We start from the raw sequence: 26794 nt of genomic DNA on the forward strand, positions 1-26794 counted from the left end.
AGACGCTGGGTACAGGGAGTGAACATTTAATAAACACGGACATGAAACAGAACACGGACAGCGTCTGGACAGGGAAAACAAAACGACAATAATGCTGACACAGGGAACAAGCGGAGGAACAGACAGATATAGAAGGGGCAATCAACAAAGTGAAGGAGTCCAGGTGAGTCCAATATTGTGCCGATGCGTGTAATGAAGGTGACAGGTGTGCGTAAAGATGGGCAGCTTGGAGCCCTCGAGCGCCAGGGGGGGGTACGGGAGCAGGCATGACAGTACCCCCCCCAAAAAACCTGGGTGAGCCTGACGGGCCGGGCCAAGACAGGGGAGTCGGACGAGCCGGCTGAGGGGTGGGAGCCTGATGAGCCGGCCGAGGCGTGGGCGCCTAGCGAACCGGCTGAGGCATGACGTGGGGTGGGAGCCTGCCGAGCCAACCAAGGCTAGGAAACCTCTCGAGCCACAGCTAAGGTGTGGAAGCCCGAAGAGCCAGCTGTGGCACCCCTGGATCCTTTGGCAATGGCCCCAGAGACCTGACGTCATCAACCAAAACAAAAAACAAAACTCCCTGATGCTTCAATTTGTGGTGTCAGCATTCTGTAAGGACAGATGCTGGGAGACAAGAAGCAAGTACAGGGAGTGAACATTTAATAAACACGGACATGAAACAGAACACGGACAGCGTCTGGACGTGGAAAAACAAAACGACCATAATGCTTACACGGGGAACAAACTGAGGAACAGACAGATATAGAAGGGGCAATCAACAAAGTGAAGGAGTCCAGTTGAGTCCAATATTGTGCTGATTCCCGTAATGATGGTGACAGGGGTGCGTAACGATGGGCAGGAAGAGCGGGAGCAGGCGTGGCACTAACATGTATTGACTCAGGGGTGTGAATACTTATGTAAATTTGATATTTCTGTATTTCATTTTCAATACATTTGCAAACATTTCTAAAAACATGTTTTCACTTTGTCATTATGGGGCATTATGTGTAGATGGGTGAGATATAAAAAAAAAACTTAATCCATTCTGATTTCAGGCTGTAACACAACAAAATGTGGAATAAGTCAAGGGGCATGAATACTTTCTGAAAGCAGTGTAAATATTGTATACTATATATGCTGAATTTAAATATATAAAGTCAGATGTAGATTAAACACATACTCGTTATCACATCTAGTAGATGTCCAAGTTATTTTTTTGGACTAGTTGTTCATATCAGAAATATTTCAGTTTTCTATGCAAAAGGTTTGTCAGTTTAAATGTAAGTTTAAATAAAGTGATTCCTCCCTCCCAAGCTGGTGTGTATAATGTGACAAGAAAGAGGAGAAAACTCTCAGGTTTGGTCACACACCACAGAGCGTCAAATCCCAAAAAATATGTATCGTAAAATGATTACTGATTTGACGTGATCCAAACCCCCAACCCTTTTCATAAGTAAAAAATGTAAATTCCTACACTATGTGCATGACAGACAGATTTACACTTCAAATAACTTTGTCGTTCTCACTTTGTAATGAGAAGCTCTGCCGAACATGAATAATTAGAAACATATATCAGGTACACCCACTAATGAGAAGAAATCTCTTTCAAAACCTCAGATACTGTAGCTACAGTGCATAACAACAAATCAACAGTGAAGTACTGACCAGCGAGTTCAGTAGAAAAATAGAAAAATAAACATCATTGCTGATGAAATATTAAAAAATGATATCTTTAAAAAAAAAAATTTAGCATAGCAATGCATCACTACTGATTCTCTGAAACTATCCCTTAGTGTCCAATAGAGAGAGGCCTCCCTATCACCCTTGCCCAAGGATGTACATGTAGTGGTAAATAAGTTGGGATAAAGCTGAACACTGGTCAAAATGACAGATGGTGAGTGAAGTAAACATTAACGCAAACAATAATAACGTAATAGGTACTATTTACAAAATAAAAAGGTGAATAAACAGTATTCACTAGCAATGCACGATATATCGGTGAACATATCGGAATCGGCAGAAATTAGCTAAAAATGCCAACATCGGTATCGGCCCGATTTCTAGTTTAAGGCCGATGTGAAAAACCAATGTCAAAGCTGACGTGCATATCTATATTATGTACGTACATGACGTAATGACGCCACGGGAAATTTTGCGCTGCACCTGCAACACAGCATTCCTAACCCAGCCCACAATGTCTGCTGTGTGGATCGAGCAGTCAACAAGTCAAGCAGTCATTTGAAAGAGTAAGAACATTTCAGCGAGACAACTCAAAGGCGAAATCCATTAACGCCAAGATAATGGAATTCATTGCCCTTGACAATCAACCCTTCTCTGTCGGGGGTGATGTTGGCTTTTGCAACTGATCGAGCACCAGTACACACTACTGTTACCAAGTGCGCTATTGTTCAGATGTTGCCCTACCGGAGATACATAGTATTAGCATCACTGCAATTAGCTTCACGACATACTATGGAACGCGTTTGGGTCTTTGCGTGTCAAAAAAGACACAATTTGACAATAACACTATTTGACACGTTAAATAAATGCTTCATTTGACATGTCATAACATTCTATTAGAGAATGTTGTGTGTTCTGAATTTGCACGTGCAAGCCAAGCGCCACCACTACTATCAGTAGCACTGTCAAAGCTGTACAAAAAAGTCTGCAAACAAGCAAACACTGGCCACAAACAATGTGTTTACAATACCGTGTTGGTAATAAAGCATTATTTGTTCGACCGCAACTTCTGGGGTAGCTAGCTAGCTTTAGCTTGGTACCTAGCTAGCACCAATACAACCTGCCTGAAAACAATGACCAGGAGAAACTGCAGTCATTTTCAGTATTCTTAGCAATGATTTAGGAATCCTTGTAAGTAAGTATTAGCTAGCCACAATAAGGATTAGCACACAATAGTAGAATTTAAGTTTTGCCCTCGAAATAAAAGTACCTCTTTGAAAGCGATGCAGAAGGTTACAATTGGTGGAATCATGCCATGTTTAGACTAGATAATGGTAAACAAGGTTGGAATGTGAACCAATGTAATGGGGTATCAGTCTACTCGGTGACACCCACAGAACACAACTGTGAAGAGTTTACACAACTATTAGCGTTGTAGCTCTTATCGCGGGACTGTGACTGTGTGAAATCACCTCTACATTCAGCCTATTGTGTGTATTGACATTCATATTGCACTGTACAGCTTTACCTAAGTATTGGGGATCAATGAAATGGGGTAACAGTCTACTCAATACCCAAGATATTTTTTCCCAACATCCTCCTCAGAGTTATCAGACTCCAAAACATCCACGCAGTATTGCTTTTTCTCTGGAATAGTGTTCAATACACATAGGTTGACAATAAATGTGGCTCAATTCACAGTTGTTTCAGAGTCCCGCAACAAGAGCTACGATGCTAATGTTCTCTGGGTGTCACTGAGTAGACAGATACCACGTCATTGATCCACAATCCATAGGTAAGGCTGTACAGTGAAATAAGTATGCCCTCAATGCAATTCTAAAGTATAATACATCCAGTGTGATTTCAACAGATTTTTGTCAAATTAACAAATGTTTGTTGATTTTATATAACAACATTCCAACCTCGTTTAGCATCACCTATTCAATTATGGCATAATTCTACTATTTTTAAGCATTTGCATCACTGTCAATTACATACTTTTATTTTGAAGGCTAACCGCAAAGTCCACTATTGTGGCTAATCCTTTTTGTGGATAACTTCACATTTGATGGGTCCAACCACCAGTAATCAAATAAGAACTGTCTTATAAATTAGGGTTAAATGAACAACGAAACAGCATAGCAAGTAAGTGAAAGAAATAGGTTTTGATTATGTTTTACTGGTAATGGGGACATACGTAAATGCCAACAAAATTACTTTTTAATCAGTGTGGTGTGTGTGTGTGTGTGTGTGTGTGTAACCTTTATTTAACTAGGCAAGTCAGTTAATATCAAATTATTATTTTAAATGACGGCCAACCCGGACGACGCTGGGCCAAATGGGCGCTGCCCTATGGGACCAATCACGTCCGGAGGTGATACAGCCTGGATTCGGTATCGGCCAAAAATGTCATATCGGTGCATCACTAGTATTCAAGCAACTCCCTGACCTTTCCCTTTAAAATAGTTCCTGATGTACGAAGAGGGAGACACCCTGGACCCAAATGCTACAGACCTATATCCATCCTTCCCTGCCTATCTAAGGTCTTCGAAAGCCAAGTCAACAAACAGATCACTGACCATTTCGAATCCCACCGTACCTTCTCCGCTGTGCAATCTGGTTTCCGAGCCGGTCACGGGTGCACCTCAACCACGCTCAAGGTACTAAACGATATCATAACCGCCATCGATAAAAGGCAGTACTGTGCAGCCGTCTTCATCGACCTGGCCAAGGCTTTCGACTCTGTCAATCACCATATTCTTATCGGCAGACTCAGTAGCCTCGGTTTTTCTAAGGACTGCCTTGCCTGGTTCACCAACTACTTTGCAGACAGAGTTCAGTGTGTCAAATCGGAGGGCATGTTGTCCGGTCCTCTGGCAGTCTCTATGGGGATGCCACAGGGTTCAATTCTCGGGCAGACTCTTTTCTCTGTATATATCAATGATGTTGCTCTTGCTGCGGGCAATTCCCTGATCCACCTCTCCGCAGACGACACCATTCTGTATACTTCCGGCCCTTCCTTGGACACTCTGCTATCTAACCTCCAAACAAGCTTCAATGCCATACAACACTCCTTCCGTGGCCTCCAACTGCTCTTAAACGCTAGTAAAACCAAATGCATGCTTTTCAACCGTTCGCTGCCTGCACCCGCACGCCCGACTAGCATCACCACCCTGGATGGTTCCGACCTAGAATATGTGGACATCTATAAGTACCTAGGTGTCTGGCTAGACTGTAAACTCTCCTTTCAGACTCATATCAAACATCTCCAATCTAAAATCAAATCTAGAGTCGGCTTTCTATTCCGCAACAAAGCCTCCTTCACTCACGCCGCCAAACTTACCCTAGTAAAACTGACTATCCTACAGATCCTCGACTTCGGCAATGTCATCTACAAAATAGCGTCCAATACTCTACTCAGAAAACTGGGTGCAGTTTATCACAGTGCCATCCGTTTTGTTACTAAAGCACCTTATACCACCCACCACTGCGACCTGTATGCTCTAGTTGGCTGGCCCTCGCTACATATTCGTCGCCAGACCCACTGGCTCCAGGTCATCTACAAGTCCATGCTAGGTAAAGCTCTGCCTTATCTCAGTTCACTGGTCACGATGGCAACACCCACCCGTAGCACGCACTCCAGCAGGTGTATCTCACTGACCATCCCTAAAGCCAACACCTCATTTGGCCGCCTTTCGTTACAGTTCTCTGCTGCCTGTGACTGGAACGAATTGCAAAAATCGCTGAAGTTGGAGACTTTTATCTCCCTCACCAACTTTAAACATCTGCTATCTGAGCAGCTAACCGATCACTGTAGCTGTACATAGTCCATCGGTAAATAGCCCACCCAATTTACCTACCTCATCCCCATACTGTTTTTATTTATTTACTTTTCTGCTCTTTTGCACACCAGTATCTCTACCTGCACATGACCATTTGATCATTTATCACTCCAGTGTTAATCTGCTAAATTGTAATTATTTCCCTACCTCCTCATGCCTTTTGCACACAATGTATATAGACTCTTTTTTTATTTTTTCTACTGTGTTATTGACTTGTTTATTGTTTACTCCATGTGTAACTTTGTGTTGTTGTCTGTTCACACTGCTATGCTTTATCTTGGCCAGGTCGCAGTTGTAAATGAGAACTTGTTCTCAACTAGCCTACCTGGTTAAATAAAGGTGAAAAAAAAAAAAAAAAAAGGTTAACGGAAAAAGGCATCTAAACAGCAGGTAGAATCCAAAAAAGACAAAGGCAGATGCACTCACCTCCTGGGCTTGAGCTTTCTGCTTCATCTTCTCCTGGCTCCTGGTCATGTTCATGTCCATCCCAGCAGTGGGTCCAGGACTCAGGCCCAGGGAGGGAGCCGAGCCCACTGATCCGTCAGAGAGAACCGGGTCGGTGCTGGACAGGGAGTCTGTCCTTAGCAAGGAGTCAGAGGGAGACACAGAGGGAATAGGCAGCTTGATCTGAGAGATGTAAAGAAGGGATGAAGAGTGATGGGTGTAGGGAAAAGAGGAAAAGAGACAGAAGGAGGAATGAGGGTATTTGGGGAATGGCGAGGGGAAAAGAAAGGGATAGTTGAAGTGAGGGGTATAGGGATAGAGGAAGAGACAATGCAGAGTGAAAGAGAGTTAGTGGGGGAAGAGAGGAAATAACACAAATTATTTTTTACAGTGCCTTCAGAAAGGATTCAACCCCCTTGACTTTTTCAACATTTTGTTGAGTTACAGGCTGAATTTAAAATTGATTAAATTGAGATGTTGTGTCACTGGCACAATAACACAATAGCCCATAATGTCTGAGTGGAATTAATTAATTAATTACATATTAATACAAAATTAAAAGCTGAAATGTCTTGAGTCAATAAATATTGTTATGGCAAGCCTAAATAAGTTCAGGAGTAAAAATGTGCTTAACAAGTCTCACAAGTCACATAATAAGTTGCATGGACACAACACATCACTGAGTACCAGTCTGCATATTTTCAAGCATGGTGGTGGTTGCATCATGTTATGGGTATATTTGTCATCGGCAAGGACTAGGAGTTTTTTGGAGGATAAAAAAGCACAGAGGAAAACCTGGTTCAGTCTGCTTTTCAACAGACACTGGGAGACAAATTCACCTTTCAGCAGGACAAAAACCTAAAACACAAGGCCAAATATTCCCTGGAGTTCCTTACCAAGACGACATTGAATGTTCCTGAGTGGCCTAGATAGTTTTGACTTAAATAGGCTTGAAAATCTTTGGCACGACTTGAAAATGGCTGTCTAGAAATTATCAACAACCAACTTGACAGAACTTGAAGAATTTTAAAAAGAATAATGTGCAAATATTGTACAATCCGGGTGTGCAAAGCTCTTAGACTTTCCCAGAAAGACTCACAGCTGTAATCGTTGACAAAGAAGTTTCTAACATGTATTTAACTCAGGGGTGTGAACACCTATGTCTGTATTCATGTCTGTATTTCATTAACAATGCATTTGCTAAGATTTCTAAAAACACGTTTTCAGTTTGTCATAATAGTGTGTTGTCTGTAGATGGATGAGATTTTTTTATTTATTTAATCCATTTTGAATTCAGGCTATAACACAACAAAATGTGGAATAAGTCAGGGGTATGAATACTTTCTGAAGGCACTGTAAGCTTTACGGAGTCCATACAACTCACTATCTAAACATGATATCACTCTGCTCATGTCTCCCTTACCTTGATAGGCTTGAAAGTTTTATGGTGCTGTGGATGCTGTGCTTGTTGTTGTTGATGAAGGTGTTGTAGGTGCTGCTGCTGTTGCTGCTGTTGATGTTGAGGTTGTAGATTTTGCTGCGGTTGGAGGTGATGGTGTTGGTGCTGCTGTTGTTGAAAGTGCTGTTGTTGGTGGAACTGCTGTTGTTGTTGCTGATATTGGAGGTCGGGAACTTTGTTCATGTCTCGGTGCATCTCTATCATCCCTTCCTCCTTCCTGCCACGCCCCCTACCCCGCCCACGCCCCCTGCGGGTCTCCCCGCCTACATTTCCCATCAGCCCCCTACAGTAGGGCGGCTCCGGGAGCGGGCGGATGCGAGGGCGCCCTCTGGGCCGAGGTGGCCCTTCACGTTTGGGTTTGGTTGGTTTCCTGCCCCTCTTCTTGGGCCCGTCGTGGGGTAGGAGATGTGGAGGGGGGCCAAGGGAGGGGTAGCAGAAGTCCAGGTCACCCATCAGAGGGCTGAGGGAGCCCATCCCCGAGGCCCCTCCTCCTCCAGCCTTCCTGCAGCTGGACACTAGGTCGGGGAGGAGGTCAGGGAGCCGCCGGCTGTTCAGGCGGATGTCAGCGGGAACATCAGCCTTGTCCTCGTCGCCCTCGAACTCGTACTCCTGGGCGTAGTTCTTCTTGGCCTGCGGCTGCGGGTCGCGGCGCTGCTTCAGCAGGTGGAAGGAGCTGGTCTTCAGCAGCTTCTTGGGTCGGGAGGAGCAGAAGATAGGCGACGTCAGCCCGGCCAGACCAGAACCTCCACCCACGCCTGTACCCCCAATCATCTTGTTGGCGGAGCTGTCCCCAGGAACTCCCTCTGGACCCCCCAAGCCAGTCTGGGACTGGATGAGGCCGAGCTGCTCTGTGTTCACAGTGGAGGGGAGCTCATGGGTTTTCAGAGAGTCCAGGTCCAGATGCATGGTGCTGTTTTCTGTTTCCGTGAGGCCGTGGCAGTACCCGTAACCATGGTCGCCATGGTGACCCATCACATCATACACACCTCCTCCATCACTGGTCTTGACGTCCTCCATGCTGTCTGGTCCCTGTCCACGTGCCTCAGACATACCTTCCTGCACCCCTTGGCCTGCCCCAGGACCCCCGGCGCAGCTCGACTTGGAGTAGTCATCAGAGCAGAACATATCCTCCATGCCGGGGAAGAAGGAGCGATCCTCATCCTGTAAGAGGGAGTCTGGGAAACAGATGGAGGTCAGAGGCACAAACCTGTGCTGCTGCTGCTGACCTTGGTTCTGGCCCGCTTTCCCCACGGGGCTCACAGTGTCAAACTGGTGCTCTTTGAGCTGGTCCAACTGGGATTGGCAGAGCTGGGGCTCCTCGTCCCTCTGATGGGGCGGAGGCTGCTGCTGGGGCCCTGCGTTGGTCTCCAGGTGGTGGGAGTGGTGGTGGGCATGGATGTGCGGGAGGGGGTGGTGCGGGTGGGTCTGCTGTTGGTGATGGACGTGGGGGTGGTGTGGGTTGAGGTGGTGCAGGTGGGAGGGTGTGGTTATGCCCAGGTCTGGCTCGGAGAGGAAGTTGTGAAGCTTGGAGGCAGTTTGTTGGGAGTGGTGATGCGACGGCAGCCTGTGCTGCTGCTGTTGTTGTCTGTGTCCGTCACTACTGCCCCCATCTCCTCCCCCCACCCCACTTCTATCCGCGGCCCCTCCACTGTCTCTGCTGTTGGCCCGAGACAGGGTGCGCTCCAGCATGTCCAGAGGAGAAACCGAGTTCTGGCTGGCTTGGCTCTGGCAGTAGTGGGCCTCCATAGCCTGTGACTGGAGTTGGAGCTGCAGCTGGGATTGAGCCTGGGGCTGGGGATCCACCCCCACTTGTCCCCCAGGCTCTGCCTCTCCACCTGCCCCCATCATGGCCTGCTGACTCATGGAGTGCTGCTGCTGCTGAGAAGCAGCTTGCTGGGTGTCCATCTTGTTGCGGGTAGTGTGGGACAGAACAGACTGGAGCATGTGGGCAGAGGGAGGCTGCTGGGGCTGGTTTGGGGGGGAGTCCATGAGGGAAAGGGAGGATTGGGGCTGTCGGGGCTGCTGCTGCAGTTCGGGTGTCTTCCGCAGGTATGGCAGCTCGGACTGGTCGGGAGGCTTTTTGAGCTCCATGTGAGGGTGGATGTGGGAGTGGGGGTGGGCATGTTGAGAGTGCTGGGTGTGTTGGGGATGTGAGGGGACCTGCGAGGGATGGTGGGGGTGCTGGGAGTGAGGGTGTTGGGAGTAAGGGTCGCCCCTGCCGTATTGCACAACTGAGCCGAGGGAGTCGTGTTGCTGCGGATAGGGGACGTGAGGGTTGGGATGTGAGAGGGAGTCTGCCCCCCCTCTTCCTCCGCTGGCCCCTGCTCCAGACAGCCCTTGTTCGTTCTTGGCCTGCTGCTGCTGCTGTTTCTTCAGAGACATCTCCAGCTGGCTCTCCAGGCCACCTCCGCTGACGTTACCTGCAGTACCGGGAACCATGCTGTTGGTGGCGCTGTTGGTGCGGATGACGCTCTGGAGGTGGTAGCGCTCCTCAGAGGCCTTGTTCAGGTCGTAGGCCAGACCTTTGCCCCCATCCCTGGCCTGAGTGATGGACTGGGGCGGCTGCTGCTGGGGGTGGTGCTGGGACGGGTGGGACGCAGGGCTCTGGGCATGCAGCAAGTGCTGGATCAGGAAGTCCTCGTCATCTTCCTCGTCTTGGGAGCGCTCTACTCCCAGCATGTCAGTGTCTTGCTTGGGCTTGGGGGGCGTGGGGTGGTAGGACTGTGGCTGGGGGCCTCGGGTGTCGGGGTAGCCCTGCGGAGAGGACAGGAAGGCAGGGGAGAGGACGGAGGAGAGGTATTTGTTTCCCCCGGGGGACTGGGCAGGAGGGGCGGGAGCAGGAGAGTGCAGCCCAGGTCGAATGATGCTGGAGGGAGAAGGGCTGGAGTCAGGGAGGTGGTATGAGCTGCTACCACCTGATCCTGATCCTGCACCACCAACTCCTGATCCATCTCCACCAGCCCCGGACCCTGCCCCGCTGCCTGCTGACACTCCACCCCCTCCAGACCCCAGGAGGGCAGGGGAGTGCCTTGGGCCACCGTATCCCAACGAGGGACTGCCTGCTCCCCCAAGGGAGGTAGGCAGCGAGCCGTATCCTGAGTCCGTCCCGTAGACCACCTCGGCAGAGAAGGAGCGGCCTCCTGGCCCTAGTCCTCCATACCCTTTCCCAGAACTCCCAGGGCCAGAGGTCAGGTCCTGGGGGAGCTGAAGCCCCCATAGGGCTGGTGGGAGGGGAGGTGTGAGGGAGGGGGCTGGCTGGGTGAGTATGACTGCTGCTGGGGAGGTGTCTGTCCAGGGAGGCCTGCGGTGGGCTTGACGGGGGCCACAGGGGAGCCATATGCTGACAGGCAGGGTTTAGGAGGAGGCTGCTGGGCTGGGGAGGATGAGACTGGGGGGGGAGGGGGCACCGACTGAGTTGGGGGCTGCTGTCTGGAGGGGGCAGACGAAGAGCTGGAGGAAGGGTTAGGGTTGGAGTTTGAGGAGGACGAGGAGGTGGAGGAGGCTGAGGGTGGGGTGTGGGGAGTTCGGGACGATGAGGAGCCTGAGGAGGAGTAGCCACTACTGGAGCTGGAGTTCTTAGCCCCTTTCCCTAGACCTCCACCTGACCCTGACGAGGAGGCGGCTGAGGAGGTGTACGGGGTCTGGATGATGGGGCGGTACACTTGGTCTGAACGGGGGGAGGGTTTGGAGTCTGCTGAAGGGCGTGGCTCCCCCAGCGGACTGCAGGACACCCCTCCATGCCGGTGGTGGGAAATCTGCTGGTACCCCGATGCCCCACAGCTGAGGTAGTGCTGCAGTGGATGGGGGGCTGAGGAGGAGAGCTGCGACTGAGCCGGAGAGGAGCGCTGGTAGTGCTTGATCACGCTGTCCTGCCGTGGGATGGCCCTTTCCTGGGGTGGCGGGGGGGCTGGTGCCGATGAGAACACAGAGGCGTTGTACAACTGGGAGGACTGGTCCTGGAGCTGGGAGGACAGCAGGTTAAACTGGGGAGGGGGTAGGTGGCGGCCTGACGAGGAGGAGGTTTGCGGCGGGCCTGTGGGGTCCTGCGACCCTCGGTAGGCGGCGCCCTGCGAGGAGAGTAGACGGTCGAAGCCCAGGCTGGACTGGGAGGGTGTCTTGATGTGCAGCAGGGGGTCGTGGGGGGACAGGAGGCCGTTGGACGTGGGGCTGAAGGTGGGGGAGTCCTGGAGGGAGAGCGAGGAGCCAGGGAAGGACCGCCCGGAAAAGGAGGCTGGGTGCTGGTAGGCCGAGAGGGAGGAGGAGGGGAAGGAGCCAGACCCGATGAAGAGCTCTGGCTGAGTGTGCATCGCTATGGGAAATGGAGATAGAGAAAAAGACAAGTAACAGAGATTATTAGAAATGTGCTGCTGTCCTTCATAACACTTAGAAAATGATGAACACGACTCGAGTTGTACTTGAGCATTACTCATGACTGGCTCCTGCACTCACCAGTCTGCCAGGAGGGTGTTCGGAACTGGGAGAGGAGAGAGGAGGCTGAGGGGGGTGGCTGCCGACCCTGGGACTCTAGTGCTGAAATCAAGTTCATGACAGATGGGTCTGGACCAGAGGGACTGGCATGGTGTAGCCCAGTATCAAACAGCCCAGATAAGCCTAGAGGACATAGACACAAAAGCATTTACTCAACCACCCACATTTTTCTGTTTAAACAAAAACACTTTGATAGAGAGAAAAATGTACATTCTCCCTGACTGTGTATAGGATAGGACAATATTGTACTGTAATAACAGGTATACTAACATTCTATATGACAACCTTTTGGCATCATGCAGAGACCTCAATTTTACATTTGAATCAAGGTTCATATTAGCCCGGCCCCTTACCTAGACTCCGCCCAGCCCCCCATGCCCCGCCCTGTCCAGAGCTGCCAGGATGGTGATTGGTTGCGTAGCCCTGCAGAGGGTGGGGTGTGCCATAAGCCTGGCGATGGAGCAGTTCTGAGTCCGGATGGGAGGACCTAGAACTCCCATACACCAGGCTGAGGAAAGAAGGGAGAAAGGGGAGAAAAATGAATCATAATGAAAAGATGCATTATTCTTCTATATCGGGGTTATCTAAATCCTGCTATCGAGATCTGCAGTACAGCTGTTTTTCTTTTCTCTTTGGTAGATAATTGATTGATTAATGTAGCCTAATTGATTGGCCAGAGAGTCCACTCACTTAGTGTCTCAGGTCGGAATCAATCTCTGATTATAGGGTGAATGTATGTAATGCTGTCTCATAGTTCTTCAATCAATCAATCATGAAAACCAGAAGTGCTGCAGGCTTGATAGATCCAAATTGGGATACTCGTGTTGTTTACCAGGGGTATTCAAATCTTACTCTACGAAGTCCAGAGTACTGCTGGGTTTTTTTCAACCTGAATCCCCTGACCTGATGTCCCAGGTCTAACTCAGTCCCTGATTACTAGAAGAACAAAAAAAAAAGCAGTAAAACTGACTTTGAGGTCAAGATCTGAATTTGAGGGTTGCATACAAATAGTGAGGCAAGAGAAGTATTGTGCGTACAGGATATTACTGATAACCCATCATCATCAATTAGGCCTAGATACGGCTACTTTCTTGAAAGCATACAGGATTTTCCATAACACCTCCTGTTATCAAATAACAAATAAATAGTTAATTTCCCAACCAAAATAACTGTAAACATCCAACAAAATGGTGATGGCATGGCAAATGGAAAAATGTCTAAAGTGTCCTTTAGTAGTAGTGTGAAGGAAACAGCAAATGCAAGGCTCTCTGCACCGACTTTAGATAAAATCCTGTTCTAACCACAAAGCCTCAACAACAACAATGCATTCTGGTCCCGGCTGACAGTCTCCCAGGCTTTGGTGATGGATTACCTTTCTAATCTACCTATACTCTCTGGTAGAGTTGTTTACTTGGGTATACTCCATACTGTATACAGGCAATATCACCCTTTCCAGCCTTCACCATATAAAATCTGAGCCTTGCACTTTACACAGGGTAACCTAACACTCAAAATAAGGTATTGTTCATCAATATCAGCCTCTGAATAGAACTGGGAGCAACATTCAAATGAAAGTCTGAATGAAAAGAAAGATTTTTAACAATAACCCCCACTTCCAATCACTTACTTGCACAGAGGAGAAAAACAACACCCAAACATAGAGACCGTGTTCTAAATGGCCTGGTCAAAAGTATGGCGCTATGTAGGAATAGGGTGCCATTTGGGATGCAATAGGGTGCCATTTGGGATGCAACCAGAGTCTCAGAGAACAGAAAATCTCCACAGAGTCAAGAAATCAAAGGTTGGGCATGGTCATGAGATCACCACACTACAGTGCAGTGTAGTCTCTACATTTAAATTATATTCTTTCCTTCATTCATTAATGTGGAATTCACTCAAAACTATTATGCATAAAGAAAGTATTATTAACTGTTAACTTTTAAAGTCCTGTGGTTCTATTTCTGAACTGCCCGATAACCATGGCCTTTTATCAATTAGATTTGCTCGCCTCCTGCGTCCTCTCTCCTCTGTCCTCTCTCGCCTCCTTTTGAAAAAGGTCAAAGGTAATTGAGGAGAGGCAGCGAGGAGTGGGAAAGTGGATGAAAATGGCTTGTATGAAATGAGACTGTCCTTCTCCAATCGCGTGTCATCAGGCAAATTAAGTTTACAGGGTGGAATCCCAAATTAAATGTATAAACTGATGAAAACGATTAAGCCAGTGCAAGATCTTTTATAGATAAAAGGATAAGTAGCATATTGTTTTTACATGTTTGCATGCTTTTCTCCATCGATAAAACAATAGCTGATTCAAAGGGGGTGTGATTTCAAAACTCTTCCGTGAAGGATTCAGGTAGGATACACTTCTCAAATTACTATATGCTTCCTCGCCAAAATGAGCCCATCAAATCAAATACATTTTTATTGGTCACATACATATGCTTAGCAGATGTTATTGCGAGTATAGCGAAATGCTTATGGGGGGAGGACTGTCTTCTGTTTGCCTGCAAGCGAATTTACACACTCCTCGACCACTCATCGGTTTCCGGGTCACGGAGGAGAGAGGACGGAGGATGGTATTTTGCTCAAACGAGAAAACTGCTGTATCACCCTTTGGTTCTCTTCAGTGTAATGTGATGTTGATTGGCCACCAATCAACCAATCGTGTGACTCTGTGGCTAACCACCTTAGCTGATTGGAAATGCTGTTCCCCAGACATGCATAGACAGCTAGCAGCAGAGGCGAGTGGTTATGGCTGGACAACAAAGTGGTGAGGCAAGACCCATAGTGGTTTTATTGATAAAAGTGTGATGACTGTCTGAGTGTTTCGGATGCTGACTCCTCCTCCTCGCTAAGTTTAACCACGGCTTGGTTAGCGTACGCCACTCTCTGACTCAGGAATCAAAGTGTGTGTGTGTGTGTTTAATCATTCTCTGAATATGACCCATCAGTGTGTTCAGTATTCTTGAGTTTGACACATCCATATATTCTATTGAAATCTTCATAATATGTTAACAAATTGAAATAATTATGGCTAAATGCTAAAATATCAAACTGAACCCTAATCCCTAAATGTGGATTTCTATGTTTAGGTAACTGGTTCCATTGAAATGAATAGTTCTGGATAGTGTAGCGATTCTCCTCCTCTTCTGACGAGGAGTATGAATGATCAGACCAATGCGCAGCGTGGTAAGTGTTCATGTTATTTTAATAACTCAGAACACGAGAAAATACCAAAAGAACATAGTGCAGGAACGAAATGATAATCGAAACAGTCCTGTAAGGTGCAGCAACACAAAACAGAAAACAACTACCCACAAAACCCATGTGGGCAAGAGCTACCTAAGTATTGTTCTCAATCAGAGACAACGACAGACAGCTGTCCCTGATTGAGAACCATAAGGACAAAAAACAAAGAAATACAAAAACATAGAAAAAAGAACATAGAACGCCCACCCTAGCCTAACCAAAATAGAGAATAAAAAGCCTCTCTATGGCCAGGGCGTGAGTGATAGAGGTCAACCGATTAATCGGATTTGCTGATTAATTAGAGGTCGATTTCAAGTTTTCATAACAATCGGAAATCAATATTTTTGGACATCTTTATTTAATCTTTATTCAACTCGGCACGTCGGTTAAGAACACATTCTTATTTTCAATGACGGCCTAGGAACAGTGGGTTAACTGCCTCGTTCAGGGGCAGAACGACAGATTTTCACATTGTCAGCTCGGGGGATCCAATCTTGCAACCTTACCGTTAACTAGTCCAACGCAATAACGACCTGCCTCTCGTTGCACTCCACAAGGAGATTGCCTGTTACGCGAATGCAGTAAGCCAAGGTAATTTGCTAGCTAGCATTAAACTTATCATATAAAAAACAATCAATCAATCATAATCACTAGTTAACTACACATGGTTGATGATATTATTAGATATTATCTAGCGTGTCCTGCGTTGCATATAATCTGACTGAGCATACAAGCATACAAGTATCTAAGTATCTGACTGAGCGGTGGTAGGCAGAAGCAGGCGCTTAAGAATTCATTCAAACAGCACTTTTGTGCGTTTTGCCAGCAGCTCTTTGTTGTGCGTCAAGCATTGCGCTGTTTATGACTTCAAGCCTATCAACTCCCGAGATGAGGCTGGTGTAACCGAAGTGAAATGGCTAGCTAGTAATAGCGTTTCAAACATCACTCGCTCTGAGCCTTGGAGTGGTTGTTCCCCTTGCTCTGCATGGGCAACGCTGCTTCGAGGGTGGCTGTTGTGTTCCTGGTTCGAGCCCAGGGAGGAGCGAAGAGAGGGACGGAAGCTATACTGTTACACTGGCAATACTAAAGTGCCTATAATAACATCCAATAGTCAAAGGTTAATGAAATACAAATGGTATAGAGGGAAATAGTCCTATAATTCCTATAATAACTACAACCTACAACTTGTTACCTGGAAATATTGAAGATTCATGTTAAAAGGAACCACCAGCTTTCATATGTTCTCATGTTCTGAGCAAGGAACTTAAACGTTAGCTTTCTTACATGTCACATATTGCACTTTTACTTTCTTCTCCAACGCTTTGTTTTTGCATTATTTAAACCAAATTGAATTTGAGGCTAAATTGATTTTATTGATGTATTATATAAAGTTAAAATAAGTGTTCATTCGGTATTGTTGTAATTGTCATTATTACAAAAAAAAAAAAAATCGACCAATTAATCGTTATCGGCGTTGAAAAATCCTAATCGGTCGGCCTCTAGTTCTGGAACTAGACACTATATACTAGAACCAGATGCAGTCAGGCTCAGTACTTCGACTTTCCTAGAATATATGTAAATTGAGAATTCAATGGGCAGAGCAAATGAATCAATAGTATGTATTTAGTTGAGTGCTTGTACTGCTCAGATGCATTTTTCAAATGAGCGCACAACCTCTCCAACTCTTCCCAATCTTTTCTCTCCCCTTCTACAGACTACTCTTACGACTGCTCAACTCACCTTCCTATCCTTATCACTCTTCTTCTCTCTCCATCATCTCCTCTCCTCCTTCTTCAACCGGTCATCTTCTCTCCACTCCTCCCTACATCTCCTCCCCTCTCTTCCAAATTCAACCATTGCTTCTTTCTTTTCTCCTCTCCTCCACCCTCACTACGTCTCTTCTCCCACACCCTCCCCTTCTCTCCAACTCTCTGTCAGGCCGTATAACCATGATGGAGTGAGCTGCAGTCCTCAAGATTGTGAAAGAGGGGATAAATAAAGGAGGGGGAGCTATTAATCCTTCATTAAGACTGCTTTCTCAATCAACCACAGTTCATTTCACCCTGCCGTTCTGTCCGGGTGGTTGTAGTATGATGATAATATGCTAGTTTAATACACTAGATATTTGTCTTCTACAGACATGTCTGGTACTAGTACGTGCAGGTAAGAGCTTGGTATGGAGATTCTGAGCTAAACAAATGTATTCTACTAGTATTATTGCTATGGTTAGTTGACTGCAGCAGAGGGCATTGTTTTGGAACTCTGCTGTAGTTACAATACAATATCATTCAGACTACCAAAATGTTGTCAAGGCTACCTGCAAGCATGTACATGTATGATACCACAATAGGTGTAACCAACCAGTCTCATACAATCAATTAACTGATTAAATTACTCATACAAGTAATTAACATATTCAAATATGTATTGCACATTAAAATAAAGGTTTCTATAAATGTATTCACTTCAATCAATATGGCTGAAGAGAAAATATTTTGTAACTGTCATCCAATGTTGGTTAGGTTCATTACCCTAGAACAGTAAGAGAACAGTAAAGTAGTACTAGTTTCTGTTCCTTAACTTTTTGCAAAAAACGCAGCCAGCCAATCCCACATTAGGGAGCATGAGGTCATCATAAGAACACCAGGACTACATCAATCTGCATGTGGGCTTGCAGATGCCCTTGACTCTGGGATTCAGCCATAAAAAAACAGCTGGCTAGGCTAGAACAGCTGACCAGTGTTTTAAATATATATATAATCATGTCATATATAAATCATATATATGATTTTTATGTAGGGGCCTAAATATTCCTTGGTTCATCAAAGATACAACATTGTATGTAGCCTACTGCATTTTATGTATCTCAACACTGTCAGTTACCAAGGTTACATACAGTCGTCTATTCTGCATAAGCGATTACTATAGATTTGAATTTGTTTGTGCAGTGATTTAATAATTTACATCTGTGAGGAACCAATGAGTATTCAGGCCCAAAATAAAAAATATGGTAAAACTTCATAAGGACAATATAATATATGGCACTACCAGTGAATGACACTGTAATAGAGGGCACGATTTAGGGCTTTATGACTTCCAGCAATTGAGCAATTACTCCATGCACACGCTCAGTCAGAATGCAACATTTGCCTGTGGGACTAATACTTGAGAGGTATGTCCCTTACTACCATTATGCAATGGTATTGTGCTCATATTACATTTTATCGCCAACCTGGAATTTCACAGTATCTGCGTTTGAAAAATAAATTATCCAAATAAACCGGGTGTTTACTGCGAGCTACACTGTTGCTACATGAAACGTACGTTCTGTAGCAAGATTGATTTGGTTGTCCCGGCGACGAATGGTAATGTGCGTAGCCGGGTAGCCTTTGACATGTAAGTAGGCCCCAATTCATTAAAACACAGAGACTATGCATTTTAAGAAACAAAATGTGAAACATTGTAACATTAAGTTCTATTAATGTTCTTACTGTATGTCATTCCCGTTTTAATTCATGCGGTTAACGGAAATGAAAGATTATTGAGATATCTTACCAGTACGCTCGTAAGCTTAGCTAACGCGTTAATGTTAGCTAGCTAACGTTCGGTGGTTAGAGTTAGGCAACTTGTCTCTCAATACCGTATAACATGATTTAGCTAGACGGGTAGCGAGTTCTAGCAAACATCACACAAGCCATCGTTTTAGCTAATGGCGTATGTTGGTGTTTATGATCGATTCCTGTGTTTTTACTTTGTTGCCAAAGACCTGCAGCATTGAGTCAATATGCCGAATCATTTAACTTGAAATGAACAACTAACGTTAGCTAGCTAGCAAAGACAACAGTTACCTGTACCTTTAAGCTAGCTAACTTTACCCCAAAATGGCTAGCTAGTAGGTTTTTCTCACATGAATAAAAATGCAGTTGGTGCCAAAAAAAAGGAATACACCTATCATTGCACCTGTTAATAATACGCCTATCACGTAAACTTGAGAGTGAAGTTATAGAGTTATTATACACGGTGTACCGTTACCAACTTATCGAAGTTTCCATCAATACAATTGCGAGGCAAAGCTATCTAGGGGTTATCCCAACAGCAAAAGATTTGCACTAATATCCATGCTGCAACTGCTGCTGCTTTAATAATGGGATATAATGTACTCGTGCTTACAGAGTGAGTTAATTAAAATACCTTAGAATCCACTGGTATAGTAGCTGTCACTAGATGATCACTGATATTAGCTAAGTTATGGAAAGTGTTTATTCAATTGTTTGATGATAGCTGCATATCGTGATTTGATTTAGCCTTCACTCATCCTAAAGTGTATTGCCGAGAATGTGAGACGGGGAAGCAACCCTGCAGCACCACCATTTCTAGCATAAAGGCCATTTCATTTGTAGACAGTGTGCTAGCTACAGTAAACTGCCGACAGTAGCCTTGCTACAAACATTGCATGTTGCATCGTCAAATACATTGGGTTTGTATAGTTAATTAGCACCAACCGTTGCTTTGTAAACATATTACGCAATCAATGCATTAGTAAAGACAACCCAGTATGCATTCATATAATTATGGCATATTGTGAAAAATGCAAATGCTCTCTGCAAATACCATTAAATTATGTTTGTTCCATTTCTGATTATACACTAGCCAGCTAAAGCTAGCTATATCCTCCCAAGTCCAACCCATCCCCCCTCTTTTCGCCCCTCTCCCCCCTCGTTTTTTATGTCTCGGTCTACCTTCCGTATCACGCATTAACTCTCAATTGCGTTCCTTGCATTTTCAAGACCCCCCACCCATCTTGCTAATGACAATACTGATAGCCTTGCTATAGCCTACCTGGCGCTTGCAAACAATGTAATCTATATATATGAACGGAACGATAGAGGGAGCACGGATTGCATTGCCTCTATCGGCATGGGCATTGTTACAGCAAGCCAAGCATATGTATGCATCCTATCTATGTATGAGGGCGCACATGTACGGGTACAAATGCTTACCTTGCCTTGGCCGATCTCTCGTAACTCCATCCCGTACCAGCGCCCAAATCACCGAACCCTGTACCAGGATAATTTCTTTCCATTAAAGAAAAGACGGGGGATGAAGATGGAGAGATAGTGAGGGGTAGGGGGGGAGGAGATGTCTTAAATTCTCGCACGCTATCTCTCCCTGTATCCTTTTTCCCCTCTGCTCAGTGTCTGTTTATTTCTCCCGATTCACTAGCAAGTCCTCAAGACTGCGATCAGCACGGAGGGGGAGAGGAATGGAGGGGAGGAGAAGGAGGAGGGGGATATGGAGGATAAAGGAGAGGGGAGGAGGGGTGGATGGGGGGTCACACCAACCACCACCACCACAAAAATCTGGTTTCTTCCTTCCCTCCCCTCTTCAGCCCGCTATATATATTTCAATGTCTATTGTCCTTCTAGGCACAACCAGCGATTCAGCTGATGCTAGCGCGTAGTCTAAACCAGTCTGCAAATCAAAATATTTGGTGCCCATTTATCACTCTAGACTGAAGCACGCTCTCTTACCATCCCCGGTCCCCTACGTTGTTGAAGTATTGCATTTCTAAAATATTTGGAATATATATATAATTATATATATATAAATAAAAGGGGGCGATTCAATTATAGCAACAGTGTCTATTGTTTATATTTTGGCTTGCCAGTTCCCTCTCCAAAATGCATTTACACACACCCCCTCCCCAATATTGGTAGCCTAGGCAGCCGATAGTGGGCGCTAGATCTGCACTATTGTCTATGATTGATGTTCCCAGACGGTAATACACTCGTATCCCGCGTGGTTGCCTGACGAATCGAACTGAATTACTTGGCTGCTCTATGTTCGCTACATACTTCAGTCGGAGACTGCCAGGGGTGTTGGACAAAACAAAGTAATCAGCGATTGGATAATCTCTAACCGGCTCAGAAGGCCCGCCTACCCGACCAATCAGATGAGGGAGTGTGACGACCAAATATCTAAATGCACAACATCACTCAAATTCATAACATTGAGAAAGGACAAAAGTTTTGGGCAAAAGGGTCAATTGGCCTTTTTAAATGTATTTTAATTCTCATCTCAAATGAGCTAGATAGCAAGCATAAAGTATTCCATTCCAAGCACAGATAAGTTATTCTATTATTATTATTTTTATTTTATTTAACTAGGCAAATTTTTATTTACAGTGAAGGCCTACCCAGGGCCAAACCCGCTGGGCCAATTGTGTGCAGTCCTATGGGACTCCCAATCATGGCCGTTTGTGATACAGCCTGGATCACAACCGATTTGATGGAGCAATGTTGTTAGTTTCCCTACAAGCCTTTCATTCTAATAGTAATATATCATATTCTTGACCTTCAACAGATGCACAGCCATTGGCAGGGAAAAAAACTCAGTTGGGAGAGTAAAAGTCTCCCAACTTGAAGTTGTGAACACAAAGACGTATGAATGCTACCAGAGGAAAGACAGACAAACAAACGCAAAAGATAAATATGCTGCTGAAATGAACATGAAAGCAGTCATTTCAAAGACCGATCACTGTAATTTATACCATACACTTTTACATCATTCATTTAATTTGAATCATGTTAAAGTACCAACCAACATTGGAATGTACCTCAATAAAATGTAAGATGGGGCTTTAAATGCATGTCCTATAGCCCTTATTACAAGAGTATGTAATATGTATATAAAACTGTATTCCTATCGTACAGTATATGGAAGAAAATATGTCAAATTAATATACAATTAAAACAAGAAAACAAGGTTACTTTTGTCCTCCAAAGAGGGGGGTGGATGGGCCAATAAAATAAATATGTACAGTGCCTTTAGAAAGTATTCACTCCTCTTGACTTTTTCCACATTTTGTTGTGTTACAGACTGAATTGAAAGTGGTTTAAATGTAGATGTTGTGTCACTGGCCTACACACAATACCTCATAATGTCAAAGTGGAATTATTTATTTTTTTTACAATTTATTTGACCAATTAATTAATAATGAAAAGCCGAAATGTCTTGAGTCAACCCCTTTATTATGGCAAGCCTAAATAAGGTCAGGAGTGAAAATGTGCCTAACAAGTCACGTAATAAGTTGCATGGGCTCACGTTGTATGCAATAATAGTGTTTAGCATCATTTTTTAATGACTACCTCATCTCTGTACCACACACATACAATTATCTGTAAGGTTACTCTGTCGAGCAGTGAATTTCAAACACAAATTCAACCAAAGACCAGGGATGTTTTCCAAAGCTTCGCAAAGAAGGGCACCTGTTAGTAGATGGGTAAAAATAATAGTCAAGGGGTATTAATACTTTCTGAAGGCAATGTAAGTGGGGTTAGGGTCGTGAGTTTCCCCTTACACTGTAATGAGCTTTGGATGTCTAAAAAAGTGCCATGTACAGTGGGAAGAAAAAATATGTGAACCCTTTCGAGTTACCAGTAACTGAAAGGTTGCTAGATCGAATCCCTGAGCTGACAAGGTACAAATCTGTTGTTCTGCCCCTGAACAAGGCAGCTAACCCACTATTCCTAGGCTGTCATTGTAAATAAGAATTTGTTCTTAACTGACTTGCCTAGTTAAATTAAAAAAATACCTGGATTACTGCATAAATTGGTCATAACAATAGACAAACACAATCTGCTTAAAACTAATAAGACACAAACAATTATAATTGTTCATGTCTTTATTGAACATACAGTGCAAGTTGGAAAAAGTATGTGAACCCTTGGATTTAGTAACAGGTTGACCCTCCTTTGGCAGCAATAACCTCAAATCTGGTAGGCTTGATTACCAACAACGACGAGGCGGCCTACAGGGAGGAGGTGAGGGCCCTCGGAGTGTGGTTACAGGAAAATAACCTCACACTCAATGTCAACAAAACAAAGGAGATGATCGTGGACTTCAGGACACAGCAGAGGGAGCAGCCCCCTATCCACATCGACGGGACAGTAGGGGAGAGGGTGGAAAGTTAAGTTCCTCGGCGTACACATCACGGACAAACTGAAATGGTCCACCCACACAGACAGCGTGGTGAAGAAGGCGCAACAGCGCCTCTTCAACCTCAGGAGGCTGAAGAAATTCGGCTTGTCACCAAAAATACTCAAACTTTTACAGATGCACAATCGAGATCATCCTGTCGGCTGTATCACCGCCTGGTACGGCAACTGCTCTGCCCATAACCGTAAGGCTCTCCAGAGGTCTGCACAATGCATCACCGGGGGCAAACTACCTGCCCTCCAGGACACCTAACACCACCCGATGTCACAGGAAGGCCAAAAAGATCATCAAGGACAACAACCACCCGAGCCACTGCCTGTTCACCCTGCTATCACCCAGAAGGCGAGGTCAGTACAGGTGCATCAAAGCGGGGACCGAGAGGCTGAAAAACAGCTTCTATCTCAAGGCCATCAGACTGTTAAACAGCCATCACTAACTGGCTGCTGCCAACATACTGACTCAAGCCACTTTAAACAATGCCACTTTATATAAGGTTTACATACCCTACATTACTCATCTCATATGTATATACTGTACTCTATACCATCTACTGCATCTTGCCTATGCCGTTCGGCCATCACTCATTCATATATTTTTATGTGCATATTCTTATTCATTCCTTTACACTTGTGTGTATAAGGTAGTTGTTGTGAAATTGTTAGGTTAGATTACTTGTTAGATATTACTGCATGGTCGGAACTAGAAGCACAAGCATTTCGCTACACTCGCATTACCATCTGCTAACCATGTGTATGTGACAAATAAAATTTGATTTGAAATGTTTTCTGTAGTTGTGGATCAGACCTGCACAACGGTCAGGAGGAATTTTGGACCATCCCTCTTTACAAAACTGTTTCAGTTCCACAATATTCTTGGGATGTCTGGTGTGAACCGCTCTCAAGGCATCTCAATCGGGTTGAGGTCAGAACTGACTGGGCCACTCCAGAAGGCGTATTTTCTTCTGTTCAAGCCATTTTGTTGTTGATTTTACTTCTGTCTTTTGGGTTGTTGTCCTGTTCCATCACCTAACTTCTGTTTAGCTTCAATTGGCGGACAGATAGCCTTACATTCTCCTGCAAAATGTCTTGATAAACTTGGGAATTCATTTTTCAGTCGATGATAGCAAGCAAGCTGTCCAGGCCCTGAGACAGCAAAGCAGCCCCAAACCATGATGCTCCCACTACAATAGTTGGGATGAGGTTTTGATGTTAATGTTGGTGTGTTGTTCCATTTTTTCTCCACACATAGTGTTGTGTGTTCCTTCCAAACAACACAACTTTAGTTTAATCTGTCCACAGAATATTTTGCCAGTAGCGCTGTAGAACATCCAGGTGCTCTGTTGCGAACCTTAGACGGGCAGCAATGTTGTTGTTTTTTGGACAGCAGTAGCTTCTTCCATGGTGTCCTCCCATGAACACCATTCTTGTTTAGTGTTTTACGTATTGTAGACTCATCAACAGAGATGTTAGCATCTTCCAGAGATTTCTGTAATCTTTTGCTGACACTCTAGGATTCTTCTTAACCTCATTAAGCATTCTGCGATGTGCTCTTGCAGTCATCTTTGCAGGACGGCCACTCCTAGGGAGAGTAGCAACAGTGCTGAAATTTCTCCATTTATAAACCATTTGTGTTTTTTATGGGGCAGGGCAGCTATTTTCAAAATCTCCAACCTCATCTCATTGATTCGACTCCAGGTTAGTTGACTCCTGACTCAAATTAGCTTTTGGAGAAGTCATTAGCGTAGGGGTTCACATACTTTTCCCAACCTACACTGTGAATGTTTAAATTATGTATTCAATATAGACAAAAAAAGACAATAATTTGTGCGTTTTTAGTTAAGCTGACGGTGTTTGTCTACTGTTGTGACAGATGAAGATCAGATTAAATTTAGTCAAATTTATGCAGAAATCCAGGTAATTCCAAAGGGTTCACATACTTTTTTTTGCCACTGTAAGTCCAATTAATCATAATTATTATTAAATGTTTTGCCACCTTCCATAACTTGAAGAGCCTTTGTATTGAAACGGGTACAAAATACCAAATAGGTGTACTGTTAAGTTAAATAAACAACTATAGTAAGTTCATAGATGCCAAATAAAGTAACACATTTAAAATAAAAACAATTCTGGGAATATTTCTATGAAATTACGTTTTAATTGTCGATTTTGAAAATAAAATGTAAAATCAAGGTGTCAATTTGTCAACATGCCATTTTAAAAACAATGCAGATATTGGAGTAAACCTATTTTGGTTTAAGACAAGTAACTGAGTTTGAAAAAGACATCCAATTACCACTTTGCATTTAGAACGGTTGGTTTTATTATAGCTAATAAATAAAGAAACCATTGATGGATAACTTGATAAAATGGTGCTTCGTTCAATTACTGGTCGGAACTAGGAAACTCTGAAATTTCCGACTTGATGATTCGTTGAACGCGGGACGTGTATAACTACAACCAGCAAGCAAGTCGGAAATGTCAGTTTCCTAGTTCCGACTACTACATGAACGCGGCATAAATACATCTCTCTCGTCTGCCCCTGCAAACCGGTCAGCATACGCGTCATCACACTCCCTAATCTGATTGGTATTTTCCCACGAATAGTAAACCGGCATACGCGTCCATCACACTCCCTCATCTGATTGGTCAAGTAGGCCGGCCTTCTTACTTCGACGACTATAATATTCGTACCGCACATCAATATATATTGTAGTGCTCGCGTTCTTTTGTAAAACCAATCATAAATAGACCAGAGAGAATTGAAGAGAGGTTTCGCGGCCGTACTAGAATCTTGATGTCAGGGTTTCACGTCTTTTTCTTCTGAAGACGCCATTTTTGAGAGCGGCTGGTTGGATCGCACGTTAGCACGCTCCCTCCTCTCCCCACTCACTCACTTTTTCTCCCTCTCCAGTGCGCGCACACACACACACGTAGTCTGTCTGCTACTCCGACTCTTGTTTAAAAACCATTTATGCTTGATCATGAGTGTGGTCGGAGGTTTCGTATGGCGAGTGTGACGCAATTTGCGGAGCAATAAGAGGAATGCAGAGGCCAAATCAAGCTCTGTATCGCATCGCCGTGCGCCTCAAATTGTGAAACAAAGCAGATGACTCTGTATAGCTCCGCATTGACATGATTGGTTGACGGTATGTGGGGGCGGGAGGTCCTGTATAAACACCAACTCAACTTCCTTGACAAATTCCTTCACGATAGTTCAGCTAAACAAGATGTCTGCGCAGTAAATGCTTTACAGCCACCTCAGATGCAGATTGACCATGTAAAGCCTTTAGTCATATACATAGAGACCATTCTCTGACAGAATACTGTGTAGCACAGGCCAATTCTCAACCAGGGAGAAAAAGGGTACATTTGGGAGCAATGCAAGAGAAATGTATTTTTGAAGAGTGCATATATATGCAGGGTTGGGCAGATTACTTAAAAAATGTAATCCGTTACTGATTGCAGTTATATAAAAAATTAAGTAATCAGTAACGGAAACTTTTGGATTATGCAAAAGTAGTAATCCGATTACTTTTGCATGACTTTCACTTCTAACACCCGGGCATATTTTTAAACCTTCTTGAAAACGTGCATCTATGGAGTCTTGATGACTGTCTGATTGACCAGTGGGCCAGGGGTGCAAAACATTTTATTAA

At 44.7% G+C, this 26794-nt stretch overlaps 1 protein-coding gene across 1 annotated transcript in view; it reads right to left on the reverse strand.

Moving 5' to 3' along the window:
* LOC112260614 (proline rich 12b) overlaps positions 1 to 20437 on the reverse strand; it is a 54815-nt gene extending 34378 nt beyond the window's left edge. The window contains 6 exon segments of the mRNA XM_042328068.1: positions 5931 to 6131; positions 7372 to 10604; positions 10607 to 11716; positions 11857 to 12018; positions 12249 to 12403; positions 20142 to 20437. Of these exon segments, the coding sequence (XP_042184002.1) occupies positions 5931 to 6131; positions 7372 to 10604; positions 10607 to 11716; positions 11857 to 12018; positions 12249 to 12403; positions 20142 to 20224 (4944 nt within the window). The 5' untranslated portion in view covers positions 20225 to 20437.
* Positions 20438 to 26794: the final 6357 nt, after the last annotated feature.

Source organism: Oncorhynchus tshawytscha, linkage group LG01, assembly GCF_018296145.1.
Source record: "Oncorhynchus tshawytscha isolate Ot180627B linkage group LG01, Otsh_v2.0, whole genome shotgun sequence".
Lineage (NCBI taxonomy): Eukaryota > Metazoa > Chordata > Actinopteri > Salmoniformes > Salmonidae > Oncorhynchus > Oncorhynchus tshawytscha.